This window comes from Dipodomys spectabilis, unplaced genomic scaffold (assembly GCF_019054845.1).
Source record: "Dipodomys spectabilis isolate Male_0828 unplaced genomic scaffold, ASM1905484v1 ptg000157l, whole genome shotgun sequence".
NCBI lineage: Eukaryota > Metazoa > Chordata > Mammalia > Rodentia > Heteromyidae > Dipodomys > Dipodomys spectabilis.
In genome coordinates, this window is record NW_024870834.1 from 7,237,690 (window position 1) to 7,253,748 (window position 16,059).

Sequence of the window (16,059 nt, forward strand, 5' to 3'; positions counted from 1 at the left end):
ATTAGATCTTGCTTGGACAAGTTTTCATTTTCCTTGGGTATATCTTGTCTCCTATTTTTCTTGTCTGTGTGTCAGTTCTGGGGCTGGAACTCAGGGTCTTATGTTCTTGCTTCTTTTGCTAATGGTTGGCACTTTCCCACTTGAGCCACACCTCCGCTTTCTTTGTAGGGTGTATTCTAGGGGTTGAATCACTGGGTCATATGGGAATATATGTTTGATGTTAATATATTCTTTTTGTTTCATACTTTGTATCTAATTTTTGTAAGTAATAGTTTTTTATAATTTAAATAAACTTATCATAAATATGTTAATCCTTTATCACATGTGCTATATTCAGTAACTTTCCATTTTTAATTTGTTCATAGGTCTTAAGTCTATATATGGTTAAAGTTGGCTATCTTTTTATTATACTAAGTTTAAGCCTAGGCTTGAACTTAGGCCTGGATGCTGTCCCTAAGCTTTTTTTTTTTTGCTCTAAGCTAATTTCCTAGCACTTGAGCCACAGCTCCACTTCTGGCTTTTTGGGTGGTTATTTGGAAATAAGAATTTCATGGGCTTTTCCTGCCTGGCTTCACACTGTGGTCCTCAGATCTCAGCCTCCTAAGTAGTTAGGATTACAGGCATGAGCCACTAGCTGCTGGCTGGTGTGACTCTAAATTATCTTTGTTATAACTTCAATGCCTCTTCAAAATGATTTTTTTCCTTTCAAATAGTCTACAACTTTAGATACGGCAGTTATCTCTGGCCCTCTTATTTTCTTCTACTAATTTTACATCCCACTAATATGACACTGTTTACCAAGTATTCCTTCAGGATAGGTTTTAACATCTGAAAGACTAGTGATTGCTTATTATTTTAGTTTTCAGAATATCCTATGTTCATTTCTGAATATTTCCAGATTAATTTTAGCATAATTTGTTGAGTTCAAGAACAATCCTGTTGGAATTTGGTTGAATTTTTTTTTTTGGTTGGTCATGGGGCTTGAACTCTGGGCCTGAGCGCTGTCCCTCAACTCTTCAGCTCAAGGCTAGCACTCTACCACTTGAGCCACAACACCACCTCCGATTTTTTTGTGGTTTATTGGAGATAAGAGTTTCACAGATTTTCCTGCCCGGGCTGGCTTTGAACCTCTATCCTTAGATCTCAACCTCCTGAGTAGGTAGGATTACAGGCATGAGCCATCGGCGCCCGGCTGGTTGAATTTTTTAACTCTTTATATTAATCTGTGGAGTTATATATTCATCCTCTTCTCATCTATAGACCTCTTCTCTTTCCATCAAGATTTTTTTTTGTGCCATATCGGAACTCGAATTCAGGGCCTGGGTGCTGTGCTGGAGCTTTTTTTTTTTTGCTCAAAGCTAGCACTCTACCACCTGAGCCACAGCTCACAGCTCTACCTCTGGCTTTTTGGTGGTTTATTGGAGATAAGATTCTCAGGGATTTCTTTTCAAGGGTGACTTCAAATGATTATCCTCAGATCTCAGCCTCTTGAGTAGCTAGGATTATAGGTGTGAACCTCTGATGCCCAGCAAGAATTTTTTTTAATTATTATTTTAAAGACAGATTAACCTTGAAATTCCCCCATCTCAGCTTCCAGAGTACTGCGATTATAGGCAGCCGCCACCATTCATTGCCCATTTCTTGTCTCTGTCTTATAGATTTTGATAGGTCTGTTTTATTCCCAAATAGTTTTCCATTTTCATTGTTGAATGATTATTTTTCCATTGAATTTTCACACATAAGAATATTTACTAATTTTTAACATCACTTACACAAACATTTTTGAGTTCCTTCTGTGTTTTGGACACTGTTTGATACCAAGAGAACTGAACTGATTAAACATTACCATCTCTTGAGGACACAAAGCCATAAGCAATATGGAGAATGCTTTGGCGAAGAACACTCAGAGAATCTTAAAGCTAAAGAAAGGTCTTGAGCCAGTGTGGAAATTCAGGGGTAGCTCATGGCAGAGAAGACACCTGAGGCTCACAAGGATCAGTGGCCACATTGCTGAAGTCTTTTATAGATTTACAGTTGATTTCTGTCCCCCCCCCGCCCCTTTCTCCTCTACGTCTCTCAGATTTAATCTAGGGCCTTATGCTTTTCAGGCAAGTGTTCTACCAAGCACTTGGTGTGTACAAATATACCCTTTTGCTTGAATTTTGTTGTTTGGTTCATTTATTTTGGGGATAGGTTCCTGGCTTGAGCATTGTCTCTTAGCTTTTTTGCTCAAGGCTGGTACTCTACCGCTTGAGCCACACTTCCATTTCTGGCTTTTTGATGCTTAATTGGTGCTAAGAGTCTCATAGCCTTTCGTGCCTGGGCTGGTTCTGAACCACAGTCCTCAAACCTCAGCTTCTTGAGTAGCTAGGATTACAGCTGGGCATCACCGGTGCCCGGCTGCATATTACTTTGAAAATAACAATAGTAATTGTACTCTGCATGTTGCATTTTGATCTTTTCCTGGCTAGTAACAGTCAGCACAGTGTTCTCTCCCTATGGGAGGCAGCAGTGGTAAGCTGCAGTAGTTCTTAAGCAGCCATGAAACTAGTTACTATACAGTAACTCTCACCAGATTAAAGCCATTCAATAAATTAGATGATTCATTCAGTGATTCCTTATTTTTTTTTGTATGTGTGTGGGTCATGGGGCCTGAACTCTGGGCCTGGGCTCTGTCTCTCAGCTCTTCAGCTCAAGGCTAGTGCTCTACCACTTGAACCACAGCACCACTTCTGGCTTTTTCTGCTTATGTGGTGCTGAGGAATGGAACCCACGGCCTCATGTACTCAAGGCAAGCATTACCACTGAGCCAACTTCCCAGCCCCTCAACACTTTACTATAAAACAGGCCTTGTATGAGATGATTTTGCCTAACTGTAGGTCTGAGCACATTTAAAATAGGGAGGGCTGAGCTCTGATGGTCAGAAGGTATAGTTAATGCATTCTGACATGGTATTTTCAATTTATAGTGTATTTATCAAAATGAACTCTATTCAAGTTGAGAAACCTCTGTGCTAAGGATACTACACCATAACCAAGAGAGACTCATTTCAGGAATGAAAGGTGATATAACACCTGAAAATCTATAAACATTAATGCTGCATATAAAACTCTATAAATATAATAAAGCCTATAAACCAACCATAAGTTTGATCATCTTTTTTGGTGGGAGGCACTGGAAATTGAACTCAGGGCCTCACACTTGCTAGGTAGATGGCCCAACACTTCATCCACACCTCCATCCTCTCTTTTGCATTTGTTATTTTTGAATTAGGATCTTGTTTTATGCCTCAGCAGGCCTGGTCTGTGTGCTTCCCTGTGTTACTGGGAATGACGGTGAGTACCACTAAGCCCAGCCATTGCTGGTAATAAAATCTCTCAAACTTCTTTTTGGCCAGTCTAGCCTGCAGCATCAATCCCCTACTCTGCCTCCGAAGTGCAGAGGATACAGGCTTAAGCCACTATACCCATCTGATTATCTTAGTAGGCAGAAGCTTTATGTGAGCCAAAGAAAAACTTGAATGTGATCATTTTAATAGATGCAGAGAAAGATGTGATGAAATCTAATACTTTTTCACTATTAAAAAACATTGTATGGTGCTGAGCACAGTGGCTTGTGCCTGTAATGCTAGCTACTCAGGAGGCTGAGATCTGAGGATCACAGTTTGAGCCAGTCCTAGAAGACTCTTATCTCCAATTAACCATCAAAAGCAGAAGTGGAGCTATAGCTCAACTGGTAGAGTGCTAGCCTTGAGTACAAAAGCTCAGGAACAGTGTGCAGGCCTTTGTATTGAAAATGATATACTGTAACCTATCAATTTGTAGAAGTAATATATGCTATTTAAAAACGCTTGATTGATTAAAAATAGAGAGGCACTTAAGAAAAACCCACATCAAACAGCATATTGAATGATGAAAGAATGGATGCTGTCCCTCTAAGATCAGTGATGAGATAAAGATTTTTTTTTGTCACTTCTACTCACTGTTTATTGTTCTAGTCATTTTATCCAATGTAGTTAGGCAAGAAAAAGAAATAAAATGCATCCAGACTGGAAAGGGGGAAATAAAACTATTTTCAGATGACCTGATTTTAAATATATAGAATCCTAATAAATCCACATACAAAAAACTATTAGAACTAATAAAAAAACTCAGCAAGATAGCAAGGACAATTTATTTTTTAAAAAATCACTTTGTTCTATATACCAGCAATGAGTAATGCAGAAATAAACCTAAGAAAACAGTTCCACCTATAATAATATCCAAAAAGCCAGGCACCAGTGGCTCACACCTGTAATCCTAGCTACTTAGGAGGCTGAGATCTGAGGATCACAGTTCAAACCCAGCCCGTGCTAAAAAGTCCCTGTGAGATTCTTTTTTTTTTTTTTTTTTTGTGGTCGTGGGGCTTGAACTCTGGGCCTGGGCGTTGTCCCTCAGCTCTTCAGCTCAAGGCGAGCACTCTACCACTTGAGCTACAGCGCCACTTCCGGTTTTCTGGTGGTTTATTGGAGATAGGAGTCTCACGGTCTCTCCTGCCCGGGCTGGCTTTGAACCGAGATCCTCAGATCTCAGCCTCCTGAGTAGCTAGGATTACAGGCGTGAGCCACCAGCGCCCGGCCCCTGTGAGATTCTTATCTGCAGTTAAACATCAGAAAGTGAGAAGTGATACTGTGGCTCAAAGTGGTAGAGTGCTATCTTACAGCAAAAGAGCTTAGGGACAGCACTAAGGCCCTGAGTTCAAGCCTCAAGACCAACAACAACAAAAATATCCAAAAAACAAAATGCATAGGAATCAACTCAATAAAAACATGTGCTAAAACCTACAAAACATTGTTAAAAGAAATTAAATGATTGGGTAGAAGGATTGGGATTCGGGGGGAAGGGGGAGGCTGGGAAGGGATGTGAAGGGTAAACCAAAGGAGGAGGCTGCAATGCTTGGTAAGAAATGTACGCATTATCCTGCCCATGTAATTGTAACCCCTCTGTACAGTATGTTCACAAATTAAATTAAATTAAATTAAAAAGAAAAAGAAATTAAACGATACTGGAATGAAGGAAAGATGTTCATGGACTGACAAATTTTTTGAGATGGTAATACTTGCTAAATTTATTTACAAATTCAACCCAACCCCTATGAAAATGAGTTATCTTTTTTTTTTGTAAAAACTGGAGAGCTGGTTCAGAAATTAATGTAAAAATTCAAGTGCCTCAATAGCCAAATGAATCTTGAAGAATAAAGTTGAAGGGCTTAACTGGGCACCAGTGGCTCACGCCTATAATCCTAGCTACTCAGGAGGCTGAGATCTGAGGATGATGGTTTAAAGCCCGCCCAGACAGGAAAGTCCTGTGAGGTTCTTGCCTCCAATAAACCACCAGAAAACCGGAGGTGGCGTTGTGGCTCAAGTGGTAGAGTGCTAGCCTTGAGCTGAAGAGCTGAGGGACAGCGCCCAGGCCCAGAGTTCAAGCCCCATCACCGACAAAACTTACCACAAAGCTACAATGATCAAAATAGTGAAATAGTGAACAGGGCTGGGGGTAGGCTAGTGATAGAGCATCTGCCTAGCTAGTACCAAACAGCCTTGGTTCATCCTCAGAGAGAGAGAAAGAGAAAGAGAGAGAGGAAAGAAGTGGGAGGGAGGGAAAAGTCAGTACACACAATTAGTGTTCATGAAGAAAAAAATAAAACAACCATAGATGAATATGTATATATTTATGTAATATATGTGTGTATTCATGTATGTATATGCATATGTACATACATATAATATAAAGACTTACCTGGTAATATATAAAAGTAATAATAGAACAAAACTAGGAAGCTTAAATGTAAAAATACTAATGTAATTAAAAATGGAAAGCTGAAGGAGAATGCAAAGTAGAACATATTTCTTTATTGTGTGCCAGTAGATACTGTATAAAGTTGAAGTATGTAGGCCAAAAAAGATGATCTACTTTTTGTGCATATCTGTGCACACATGTATACATGTATATTCACATAATAAAACATGTTTTTTAACTTGAGAGAAACTTAATGAATTTTGTGAATAAAAATGTATTTCTGAATTGAGTGTTTACTTTGATGGCACTTCAGTTTCTTCTGTCAAATTTAACTAATTTAAATGTAGTTTAAATCTGCTATAAATATGTATGTATATATATATATATAACATAATATCTCTTCTTTTTTTGCAAAATGATTTTTATCTTTCTCTGTTGATATACATGTACCCAAAGATATCTGTATTGTTGTTCAACAGATGTTAACTGTGGTTATTTCTGTGTGGTAGGATTTTGACGGAGTTCTTAATTTTCATTGGCCTATATTGAATTATTTTTGCTTTAAAGTAGCCATGGTATTTCAAAACTAAGAACTATGCTCAAAAGCAAAGGAAGGATAATTTTGGAAAGTTCCAGGACCTCCAAATTATGTGTTTGTCTGCATGAGTCTGGAATTCAGAGAGGTCTGGACTAGCGGTCAAATATGGAGTTGAGTTCATAGGATGAGGTCATCTCACGACAGACATAAGAGAAAACAGAAGAGCTCCCCAGACAGTGACCTGTGCATCTCCTACGCTTGTGGAGAAGATCTGGGGTGGAGGGGAGACGAGGGCCCCAGATAAGGAACACCATGGAGGGTGGGGCAGGGCTGGAAGCCATGGGAGCTGTTGGTGAGATCCTGGTAGGTTTTCTTCCTCCATGGCAGTATCCTGGGGTGCTTTCTACTTTCCTTCTCCCCAAAGTTCTTGGGTTAGAGAGCCAGCAATTGCTTCATCTGTATTTGGAGAATAATTTTCCGACCTCTAGGATATTTGGTGTTTGGCTAAAAACTGGCCTTTAAAAGAGCTACTGCATTACAGCAGTGTGTTGTGTGGTGTTTTTGAAATTTTTCATTTTTGGCTGGATGCTGGTGGCTCACGCCTGTAATCCTAGCTACTCAGGAGGCTGAGATCTGAGAACTGGAGTTCCAGCCCAGGCAGGAAAGTTCTTGAGACTCATTTCCAATAAACCACCAGAAGACTGGACATGGTGCTATGGCTCAAGTGGTAGAGCGCTGCCTTTGAGCTGAAGAGCTGAGTGAGGGACTGCACCCAGGCCCAGAGTTCAGCCCCACAACTGATAATTTTTAAAGAAAATTATTATTATAAAGATGCTATACAGAGGGATTACAGTTACACAAGTCAGGAAACATTTGGTTTTGGACAATATCGTCCCTTCCCTCACTGTCTCCCACTTTTTCCCTCCCTGTTATAAGGTTTTTAACTGGGTCACAAGTAGATTTCTCTGTAAGAAATGACTTATTTGACTAGTGAGTTTAAGAGAGTAGCTGATGTATCTACACTAAACTGTAACAAACACAATGTGTAAGTCTTTCCCCTGGCTTCTTAGAAGCGTTTCTTGCAACACTAACGACTTAAAACTTTTAAGCCTGATTATCTGTTGGTAAGACGCTGAGTTTAAGGAGAGAAGGAATCTAGGTTGCTTTCTCAGTTCTCCCTTGGAGATTCAATGACCGATGCTCAGCTCTACTGGTCTAGGTGCTATGGCCTGATGGGTTTGCCTTCTGATTAATTCTGGAGCCAGGGCCTATTCTGGCATCTATCAGCTCTCAGTAGAGTCCCATAGGCTTATGTCTCTTGGTGGCCGTGGCCCTCAGTGGATGTTGACTTTCTTCCCCTCTTCCCTCTTCGGAGAACTGCTTCTGTGTCATTCAGCCTTCCTGTCAATTTCCTGTCCAGCGTGCCACCTCTAATGCTTCTGGCACTGGCACTCAGCAGCAACGTGCGTTTCCCATCTCAGACCCAGGGGGACCACGCATGCTCAGTAGCATGGTTGCGCCTGTCCAGTAGAAGTTATTTTCTGTGCTAGCCCGATGCTTGCCTTTGGGTACCTGCTCCACGAGGTGATGTTTGCAAAAGGAAGTCGGTTTTTCAAGCTATGCAGTGCCTTTGAAGAAAGTAGGCATGGATATGCGTCTGATTAGTTTTCCGGTTTTCTCCCCTTCTAGGTAATACTTACTAATATTCAGAACAGAAGCCCTAAGCCTGGCCCTGCTCCCCACGATCAAGAACTAGGTTTTTTCCTAGAAACAGGACTTCAGAGAGCCCATGTCCTCTATTTCAAAAATGGGTAAGCTTTCTTCACTGTTTTCAATCCACTTCCTAGGAAAAGGAAAACAGAAGCCATATAATGTTGTCTCCAGTTTAGTTATTATAATGTCAGTTTTAGAGATGAACTACGATTAGGTTTCTCCCCTTAACAAGAACAAGCCTGATCCCTTTTTATGTTCTCTCTGCTTGACTCTCTTGCTTTCCCATGAGGTTTGAAGGTGGGAGGGGTGGAGAGTAGGAGGAGGGAGTCTGGATGACTGGGAGCCCCCGGTTGGGGAGCCCCTGAGCTGGGTGGGTGGTCTAGAGGGGCCCCGGCTATGGGTGTCCCACCATCTCTCCACTTGGATATGAAAACTGTAAACTGGAGGCCCCGGTACACACCAAGGCTGGTCAGGTCAAGAAATGGATTTGCCTAGGGTTTTTGTGAAAATGGATGTGGCTGTAAGAACCTTTTCCACTGGAGGAGAGAGGGAAGGGGCGGGGCCAGGGGCGGAGCTTCAAGGCACTGATGTCTGTTTTCCTTTTATGTTGCTCTTGTGAGAATCGTGCTGATTCTGTTCCACATCTCCTCAGTTGTCCCTTGTTTTGACCTTGTGCTGCAGGATAGATGTGCATGAAGACCAACAGTAGGTATCTGCCACCTCTGTACCTCCTCCTAGGCTTTGCATAGGCGGCTCTAGACATCTGCTCCTTCCTTAGGCACCACAGTCCAATAGTGCTTTGGATGCAGAGGGGATAGGAGGCCCAGTCTCTGGAAAAATGAACAATGGAACTACTCCCTCCTTCATTTTGAAGAGATTCAAACCTTGGGGTGCATCTCTCAGAAGTGGCGTTTCGCTGCATCCATCCATTTTGAATTGTTAAGAATAAATCCTTATATTCCAAATCTTACTGCATTCTCAGGGAGGGGGAGAGGCTGGGGAATCCTGCTTTGTTTCAAAAGCCACAGGCTCAGCTCAGCATGGCCCATGAGAGGCCACAGTGAACACCCCAAGGTTTGGAGTGGCTCAGTGGCTTTAGCACAAAAATGCTCTGGAGTCTGATCTTGCCTGCTGCTGACTGAGACTACCTGAGCAATGGTGCATGTCCCCTAGGCTGGGTTCTGTTTTCTGCTGTTGGAGATAGAGGGGGAGGGAGGGAACAGGGAATACTTTTCTATTCATCTTCTCTCGCCTTCCTTTTCACAATGACTGGCGGTCTTCATGGAGGGACCTCCCCAACTCTTGCTTCCCCTCCCTCTAGCCAGTGGGAATGTGTTGAGATGGAACCCAGAGGTAGGAATCAGTTCTCTTGGGGATTGGAGGGGACCAAACCAAGGCCTTCTATTGGTAATGCTTTCTGTGTGATTGGCCTGGATAGCTTGTTTTGATCTTTCATGCCTTGGGAGGGAGGGAGCAGAATGTTGGTCTCCGACCTCATCCCCTGAGATGCTGAAATGTAGTCCTGACAAGGTTGCCCTAGATGATGGATTACTAGATGATGGATTACTAGATGATGGATTGATCTCTGACTCACTTCTCATTTCATTTCACTTTCTCTGAGTCCAAAGAGGTGCCCATTGGTATTGGTGTAGACATATGGGCCTGCTTACCTTTTAGCTTCTTCTCTTCTTTTCCTGTCCCCTTGCTGTTCTCTGCACTCTAAAGACCAGGTACTCTCACTGTTTCTGCCAGCTGTGGGATTGTCAAGGCAGGGTCAGCAGTGGTGGCTAAATCTTACGTGGGTAGGTAGAGGGTGGGACTCAGTGCTAGAGCCCCTGAGTGGACAGAAGAGACCAGTGTGAGGTTTTGGCCGTACCAAATACCTTAGGGCTGCCAAGCACCAGTGGCTCATGCCTATCATCCTAGCTACTCAGGAGACTGAGATCTGAGGATCACAGTTCAAAGCCAGCCTGGGCAGAAAAGTCCATGAGACTCTTATCTCCAGTAAACCACTAGAAAACCAGAAGTGGCACTGTGGCTCCAGTGGTAGAGCACTAGCCTTGAGCTGTAGTGCTGAGGGACAGCACCCAGGCCCAGAGTTCAAGCCCCATGACCGACAAAAAACAAATACCTGAGGGCTGCTTGATGTGCACTAGTGGGCTGCCGAGGGCATCGCTAGAGATTGCAAGCAGAGCAGAGGGCGCTGTGGTCCCTAAACCCTGGGGCTTTCTGCACTTCCATCTTCTGATGCATTGGCTCCTCATTTTGCTCACTTGTTTTGGGTACTTCCTGTACTGTCTGGGAGAGTTTAATGGACAGGACTAATCTTCAGTAGAAGGAAAGTGCAATATGTAAGTGTAGTGATAAGTGGGGAATGGTGAAACACATCCTATATATAAACTCAGCTTTGGCTGTCATTCCTGAGGACTCAATGAGTGGTAGTATTGAATCTTTTATAATGCCCCCATCTTTTCCAGGAATGACTACCAAACTGGTGACCTGATCATCTTGCAGAGAGACCGAGGCCGGGCCAGTTCCCAGGCTCCTGATGCCTTAGAGCCCAGTGTCTACAAGCCTGTGGCCTTGTCTTCACGCATGCATGCCCACAGTGACTGTCTTGCTTATCTTTACTGCCACCCATGAACCTGGCAGTAAAGTGGTAGCACTCAAAACTCAGAAATAACCTGCTGCAGGTCACACAGTGGTCTAGGTTCCAGGTTTCTGACATTAATTCCTTCACTAGATCCCTGAGGGGGAATGCTGTCACCCTGTGTGGAGGGAGAGGCCCCCTCCGCCATCTTGACTCCTTGTGAGGGAACATCTGTGATGTTGCCAACCGATGGTTCCCAGCCACTCCTGACGTGGAACATGTTATAAACACCTGCTTTCCTCTCTCTCCCTCTTGTGCCCCTCCCATCCTGCCTTCCCTTCCTCCTTCTTCCCTCATGCCTCTCCTTTTCCTCTCTCTCTCTCTCTCTCTCTCTCTCATTTCTGCTTCCTCTCCTCCATTCCTCCTCTCCCGGTTGCCATCCAGACCTGTGCCGTCTTTGGCCTCTGGCTCCAAGACTCCTTAGCTTGGTCTGATAGGAGCACACCCACTCTCTTTCACATCTGCATCTCTTATCCCTCTGGGTTGCAGCAGAGACTGCTAAGGATAAAGAAACATTATGTGATGTCTCTCCTGAGAGGGAAATGCCTCCAGGGTCCCCAGAATTGCCTCCCTGCACTGGGAGTTTGTATGAAGGGCAGTGAACGCACTTGGCTATGAACTTGGGACTAGCTTGTTTACTTATTGGGTCTCAGCTTCTTTACCTGTAACATGGCTAATGCCTCTTACCACATAGAGCTGCAGGGAGGCCCAAAGAAGTAGTGCACTTTATAAAGTGTCAGTCAAACAACACACTCTATGATGAGGGCAGCCAGTTGATCACCAGATGAAAATGCGATAGATTAAGTCTACCAGTGGACAGACAGACTCCCACAGCTGTGGGATCATGGGAGCCCCTGAAGGGGGTGCTGACCAGTAAGCTAGGCTTGTACCTAACCATCAGTCTCCCCAGGCACTGGCCCTTTGCATTCTAGCATTCCGGCCATCTTCCTCTTACAGTCCTGCAAGTTCACAGAGAAGTAGGCATCATTCATCTGATTGTTAGGTTCCTGGGCCAAGGCTTGGAGGCCGGGCACAGGTTTATAATGACTGCTGATCCAAGTGAACTCTGTTCTGGATGTAGAGCTATTAGATTGGCCACCAAAAGTAGGGGAAGCAAGCAAAGTTTTGTGTGAGTACAAGAAGATACAGGTACAAGCACACCCTGTGTGCCGCTCCTGCCTGGGAACTGGTTTTATCTCAGGGAGTAGGGTATTAGTTGCTATGAGAAGGTAAACAGCCTGTAATACATGGGCCATGGGCCTGCCTGTGGGGGTGTTCCCTTTGCTAGGTGCATCATGAGTTCTCCCTGACTCAGAGGGGGCGTCCACTCAAGCATGGATGGGGCCGTGGGGGTGGGGGAGGGTGCTCCCTTGAGCTGGGTGCAGCCGCACCAGGTGATAAAGGCATTTGGAAGGGCTTTTGGAGTTCTGGTTTTATGGTTAAACAGACCAGTAATCACCATCATTCCTGGACTTTGAACAGCTTTTGGTCTTCTCAAATAATCTCGTGACCTTTGCAGCTGTTCAGCTCAGCCCAGTGTGGCTCAGCCAGAAACCTGTGCTGTCCCAGGGCTGCTGGGAGGCGGGTGCCTGTTGGTTCATTGCCCCAAGGACAGCGGAGGCCTCAGATGAGCCCCCTCCCCTTGCAGCCTGTGGAATCATGGGAGGCCAACATGGAGGGTGCTGAGCTGACTAGGTAGTAGGTTCTCTTGTTCCGTGCATCTCTGGTCTCCTAGGTGCTGAACAATTTAGCCTTTGCATCCTAGCACTCTGGCCATGATCCTCTTTCAGTGATAAGTTCACATTGTAACCTGCACACCTGCTTCTGGCATTCTGAATTCTGTCAGTGCATTTCCTCACAGAAAATGAATAAGCGTTTAATAGCTACCAACTGTTTGTTTCTGATGCTCTTCAGACAGTAACGGGTGAAGAAGTAGACAATAGAGGCTATTCCCAGAAGGTAGTTCAAGAACAGGATAAGACACGGTCTTTTTAGCAACAAAAGAACTCCTCACCATTTGACATGCAGTTTCCACAGACCTGGACTCTTCAGTAAAGCTAGGTATTTTTTCATTTCATGAGGATTAATTGTGCACCTATTAGGTGTGAAGGATGGACAAAGCCCCTGACTGCCTAAAATCTGTGGAGAGGTTAAAGCATGTGCAGAGTTATGGAGTAAACCAAGTGGTTTTGGGATCATTAGTTCAGATGTGTCAGGGGAAGCCAGGTTGGCACAGAAGCAAGCAGAAGGGCTGCCACGCTGGGATGGCCGCATGATTTGGGAAAATGGAGAGAAAATGTGAAGAATGGTGTGCTTGGAATGATGTAGATGCAGACAGATTAGGGAGAGCCAGGTGGATGTTCTCAGTAGTTGGTACAGGTACGGAGTTAGAACTGACCATGCTCTTCTGTGTATTCTACACTCTAGCAATCTGAGGGTTTTTATGAACACTTTGCAGCACAAGACCCTTGAACTAAGTTCAGAGCTCTTGGGGCGTACAGATACACTCTTTTGCTTGTATTGAGCGGGTGGGAGGCTTGAACTCAGGGCCTGGGCACTGGCACTTGGCTTTTTCACTCAAAGCTGGTATTCTCTCTTGATGTACAGCTCTACTTTAGTGGTTAACTGGAAATAAGAGTCTCACAGACTTTCCTGCCTGACCTAACCTGGAACCTTGAGCCTCAAATCTCAGCCTCCTGAGTAGCTAGGATTATAGGCATAAGCCACCAGTGTCTGATCTTAGACCTGATTTTGTTTTAAACCTTCAAGTATGTAGTTGAAATCTCATGTGGTAAAATTGGTCACAGAAGCACACGAGTGTTTAATACGACCTTTATAGAGATCCCACAAGGGCAGATCATTGATATGACACATGGGTTAGGTAAGAGGAATTCACATCCAGTCTGCACATGAAGGGAGCGAAATGTCATCCTCTCTGAGCCTGTCAGACTGCAGGAAGCTATCTTGGTAATTCCGTGGCGTCTGCACAGAGAGGTCTAGATGAATGTGCCTGGGTGCAGGTGCGTGGGGAGGAGGGCTAGGGGAGCATGCAGCGTCCTTAGAGCTCTTTCTCCCCTGCCGGCTTAGGTGTCAAATGCATTAATCTTTTGCAGGAGGGTGGGTGGGGCGAGGGAAAGAGGCCCTAGTTCTTTTCAAGGGATTATTTCCTATTTTTAAAAAGCATCGCTTTCCTCTCTATTCTTGTTTTGCAGAGATATTTTTAGTCAACTCATAAGAGAGAATTACAGAGAGATCTAGCTAAAGCCCCTAAAATGACTAAGACATCTTGGAAAAGGTTATGAGTTTTCTTAGACATTACTAGATCCTTCCATTTAAAGTGAGAAAGGGCTGTTTTACAGTGGCCTACCTTTTATACTTGAATGGCAGTATCTGCCATGGATCAGTCCACCAAGAAGGAAACCTGTAACATGACTGTGTGTTCCGGTAGCCGGCTTCTGCATCAAATTACAGGATTTAAAGGCTGATGAATTCATTTTTCTCAAGTGACATTTGGTTTTTCCACCTTCTTCTCTATTGAGGTTGAAGTTTTTACTTTCTATACACAAATGCCTCTGGTGATAATTCTCTGGGTTTGGCATGAACACAGTGTACCTTTCTTCTGCTAGATCTTCTTCCTTCTGCCTTCCCTTGGCATCATTTGCACCCTCCTCATATCTCCGAGCTGGCTGACAGTCCTGGAAGCTGGGTCTCCTTTGGATCATTCGAAGAAGTAGATTCTTCTTTTCATATCGGAAGCCAGGAAGAATCTAAAGCTGGGCGTGCTCTGAGGACACCTAGAAAACTCATTAGCTAGACTTAGTGAAACCTTTATCACATATTCTGCTTTGTGTCGATTGTGGGGCTTGAACTCGGGGTCTGGGTGCTATCCCTGAGCTCTTTTGCTCAAGGCTAGCATCCTACCATTTTGAGTCACAGCTCCACGTTGGGTTTTCAGGTAGTTAATAGGGGATAAAAGTCTCACAGGTTTTCCTACCTGGGCTGGCTTCAAACTGTGGTCCTTGAATCTGAGCCTCCTAAGTAGCTAGTTACAAGTGTGAGCTGCTAGTGCACAGCCCACAGATTCTGTAAGAAGACATGGACATTTCAAGCTAGTAAATTAGAACAAAACAAAACAGAAAACCCAAACTCTTGCCTCCCTGATTTCATGTGTGTTTGTGGGAAGCCCCTAGGGATATAGGTGGTGAATAAGAATGTTCTCTGAGCTTAGGCAGAAGACAAGATGCCAGTGAAAAAGTATAGTACCCTGTGGATTAATGTAGTGCAGGGAGGTATTGAGGGAAGGGGAAGAAACCAGAGGGGGAGGAAGTAGCTACCTGCCTGGGTATATTCACCACGTTTCTTAGAAGATTGACATTTGAATCTGATCTTTGAATGAGGGGTGAGATTTACTATCTGGTGGAAACCATAGGGGAAGTGGATGGCAGTTGTTGTGGTTGACGCTGACACACTTGATGTGTTTTGTGAGACATAGCATTGTCCCTTACTTTGGATCCAACTACCTAGGTTCCAGTCCTCCACGTTCTATTTACTTGTAGCATGACATCGGCAAGCTCCTGTACTCTCTTTCTGAAGCTGTACCTACTTTATAGGTGGACTTAGAGATTACAGTGTGCTTGAACAGAGTCTCAAGCTCTAGTAGCACTACACAAGGGTTTGAGAGGAATCAGCAAAACGCTACAGAGGAGAGGGTTTGTCAGTGCCCAAAGAGAGAAGGCAAGGGTTAGCAGCTGAGAAGTAAAATACTAACACTGGCAACATAGTTTTTGATCTTCTCAAATATCCACATGGAAAAGAGAGAGTAACTAGATGGAAAAACCTAAAGCCCATGAACAATGCATTACAGTAAAACTGAGTGACAAGGTATTCTCATGAGGGACAGAGTCGCAATAGCATCATGGCTGTACTTCATTTACCTTTGGCCAAGGGAAAGCAGAAAGAAGCAATAGCATGTGTGATGCATCTGACAGCAGACCCTGAAGTAGGACCAAGTATAACTATACAGTCATCTCCACAGTTCAGGTTTAGAACATTTCTGTCATTCTAGAAAATTCCTTGTGCCTACTTCTAATCAATCTCCAGCCCCCCTATAGCCTCTGGAAACTGCTTCTGTGCTGGCCTTTTGATTTTCCTGTGTTAGAAATTTCACAAGCTGGGTGCTAGTGGATCATACCTGTAATCCTAGCTTCTCAGGAGACTGTGATCTGAGGATCACAGTTCAAACCCAGCCCAGGAAGGAAAATCTGTGAAACTCTTATCTCCAATTAACCACCAAAAAAGCTGGAAGTGGAGCTGTGGTTCAAGTGGTAGAACACTAGCCTTGAGTACAATGCTCAGGTCCCTGCCCCCCCCCCGCCCCAAAG

At 44.0% G+C, this 16,059-nt stretch overlaps 1 protein-coding gene across 1 annotated transcript in view; it reads left to right on the top strand.

The window, feature by feature from the left end:
• Nucleotides 1–16,059, top strand: part of Ttc7b (tetratricopeptide repeat domain 7B) — a 211,659-nt gene that overhangs the window by 61,320 nt on the left and 134,280 nt on the right. Inside the window, exon 5 of the mRNA XM_042692699.1 lies at nt 8,005–8,126. Within this exon, the coding sequence (XP_042548633.1) occupies nt 8,005–8,126 (122 nt within the window). The remainder of the gene's footprint in view (nt 1–8,004; nt 8,127–16,059) is intronic.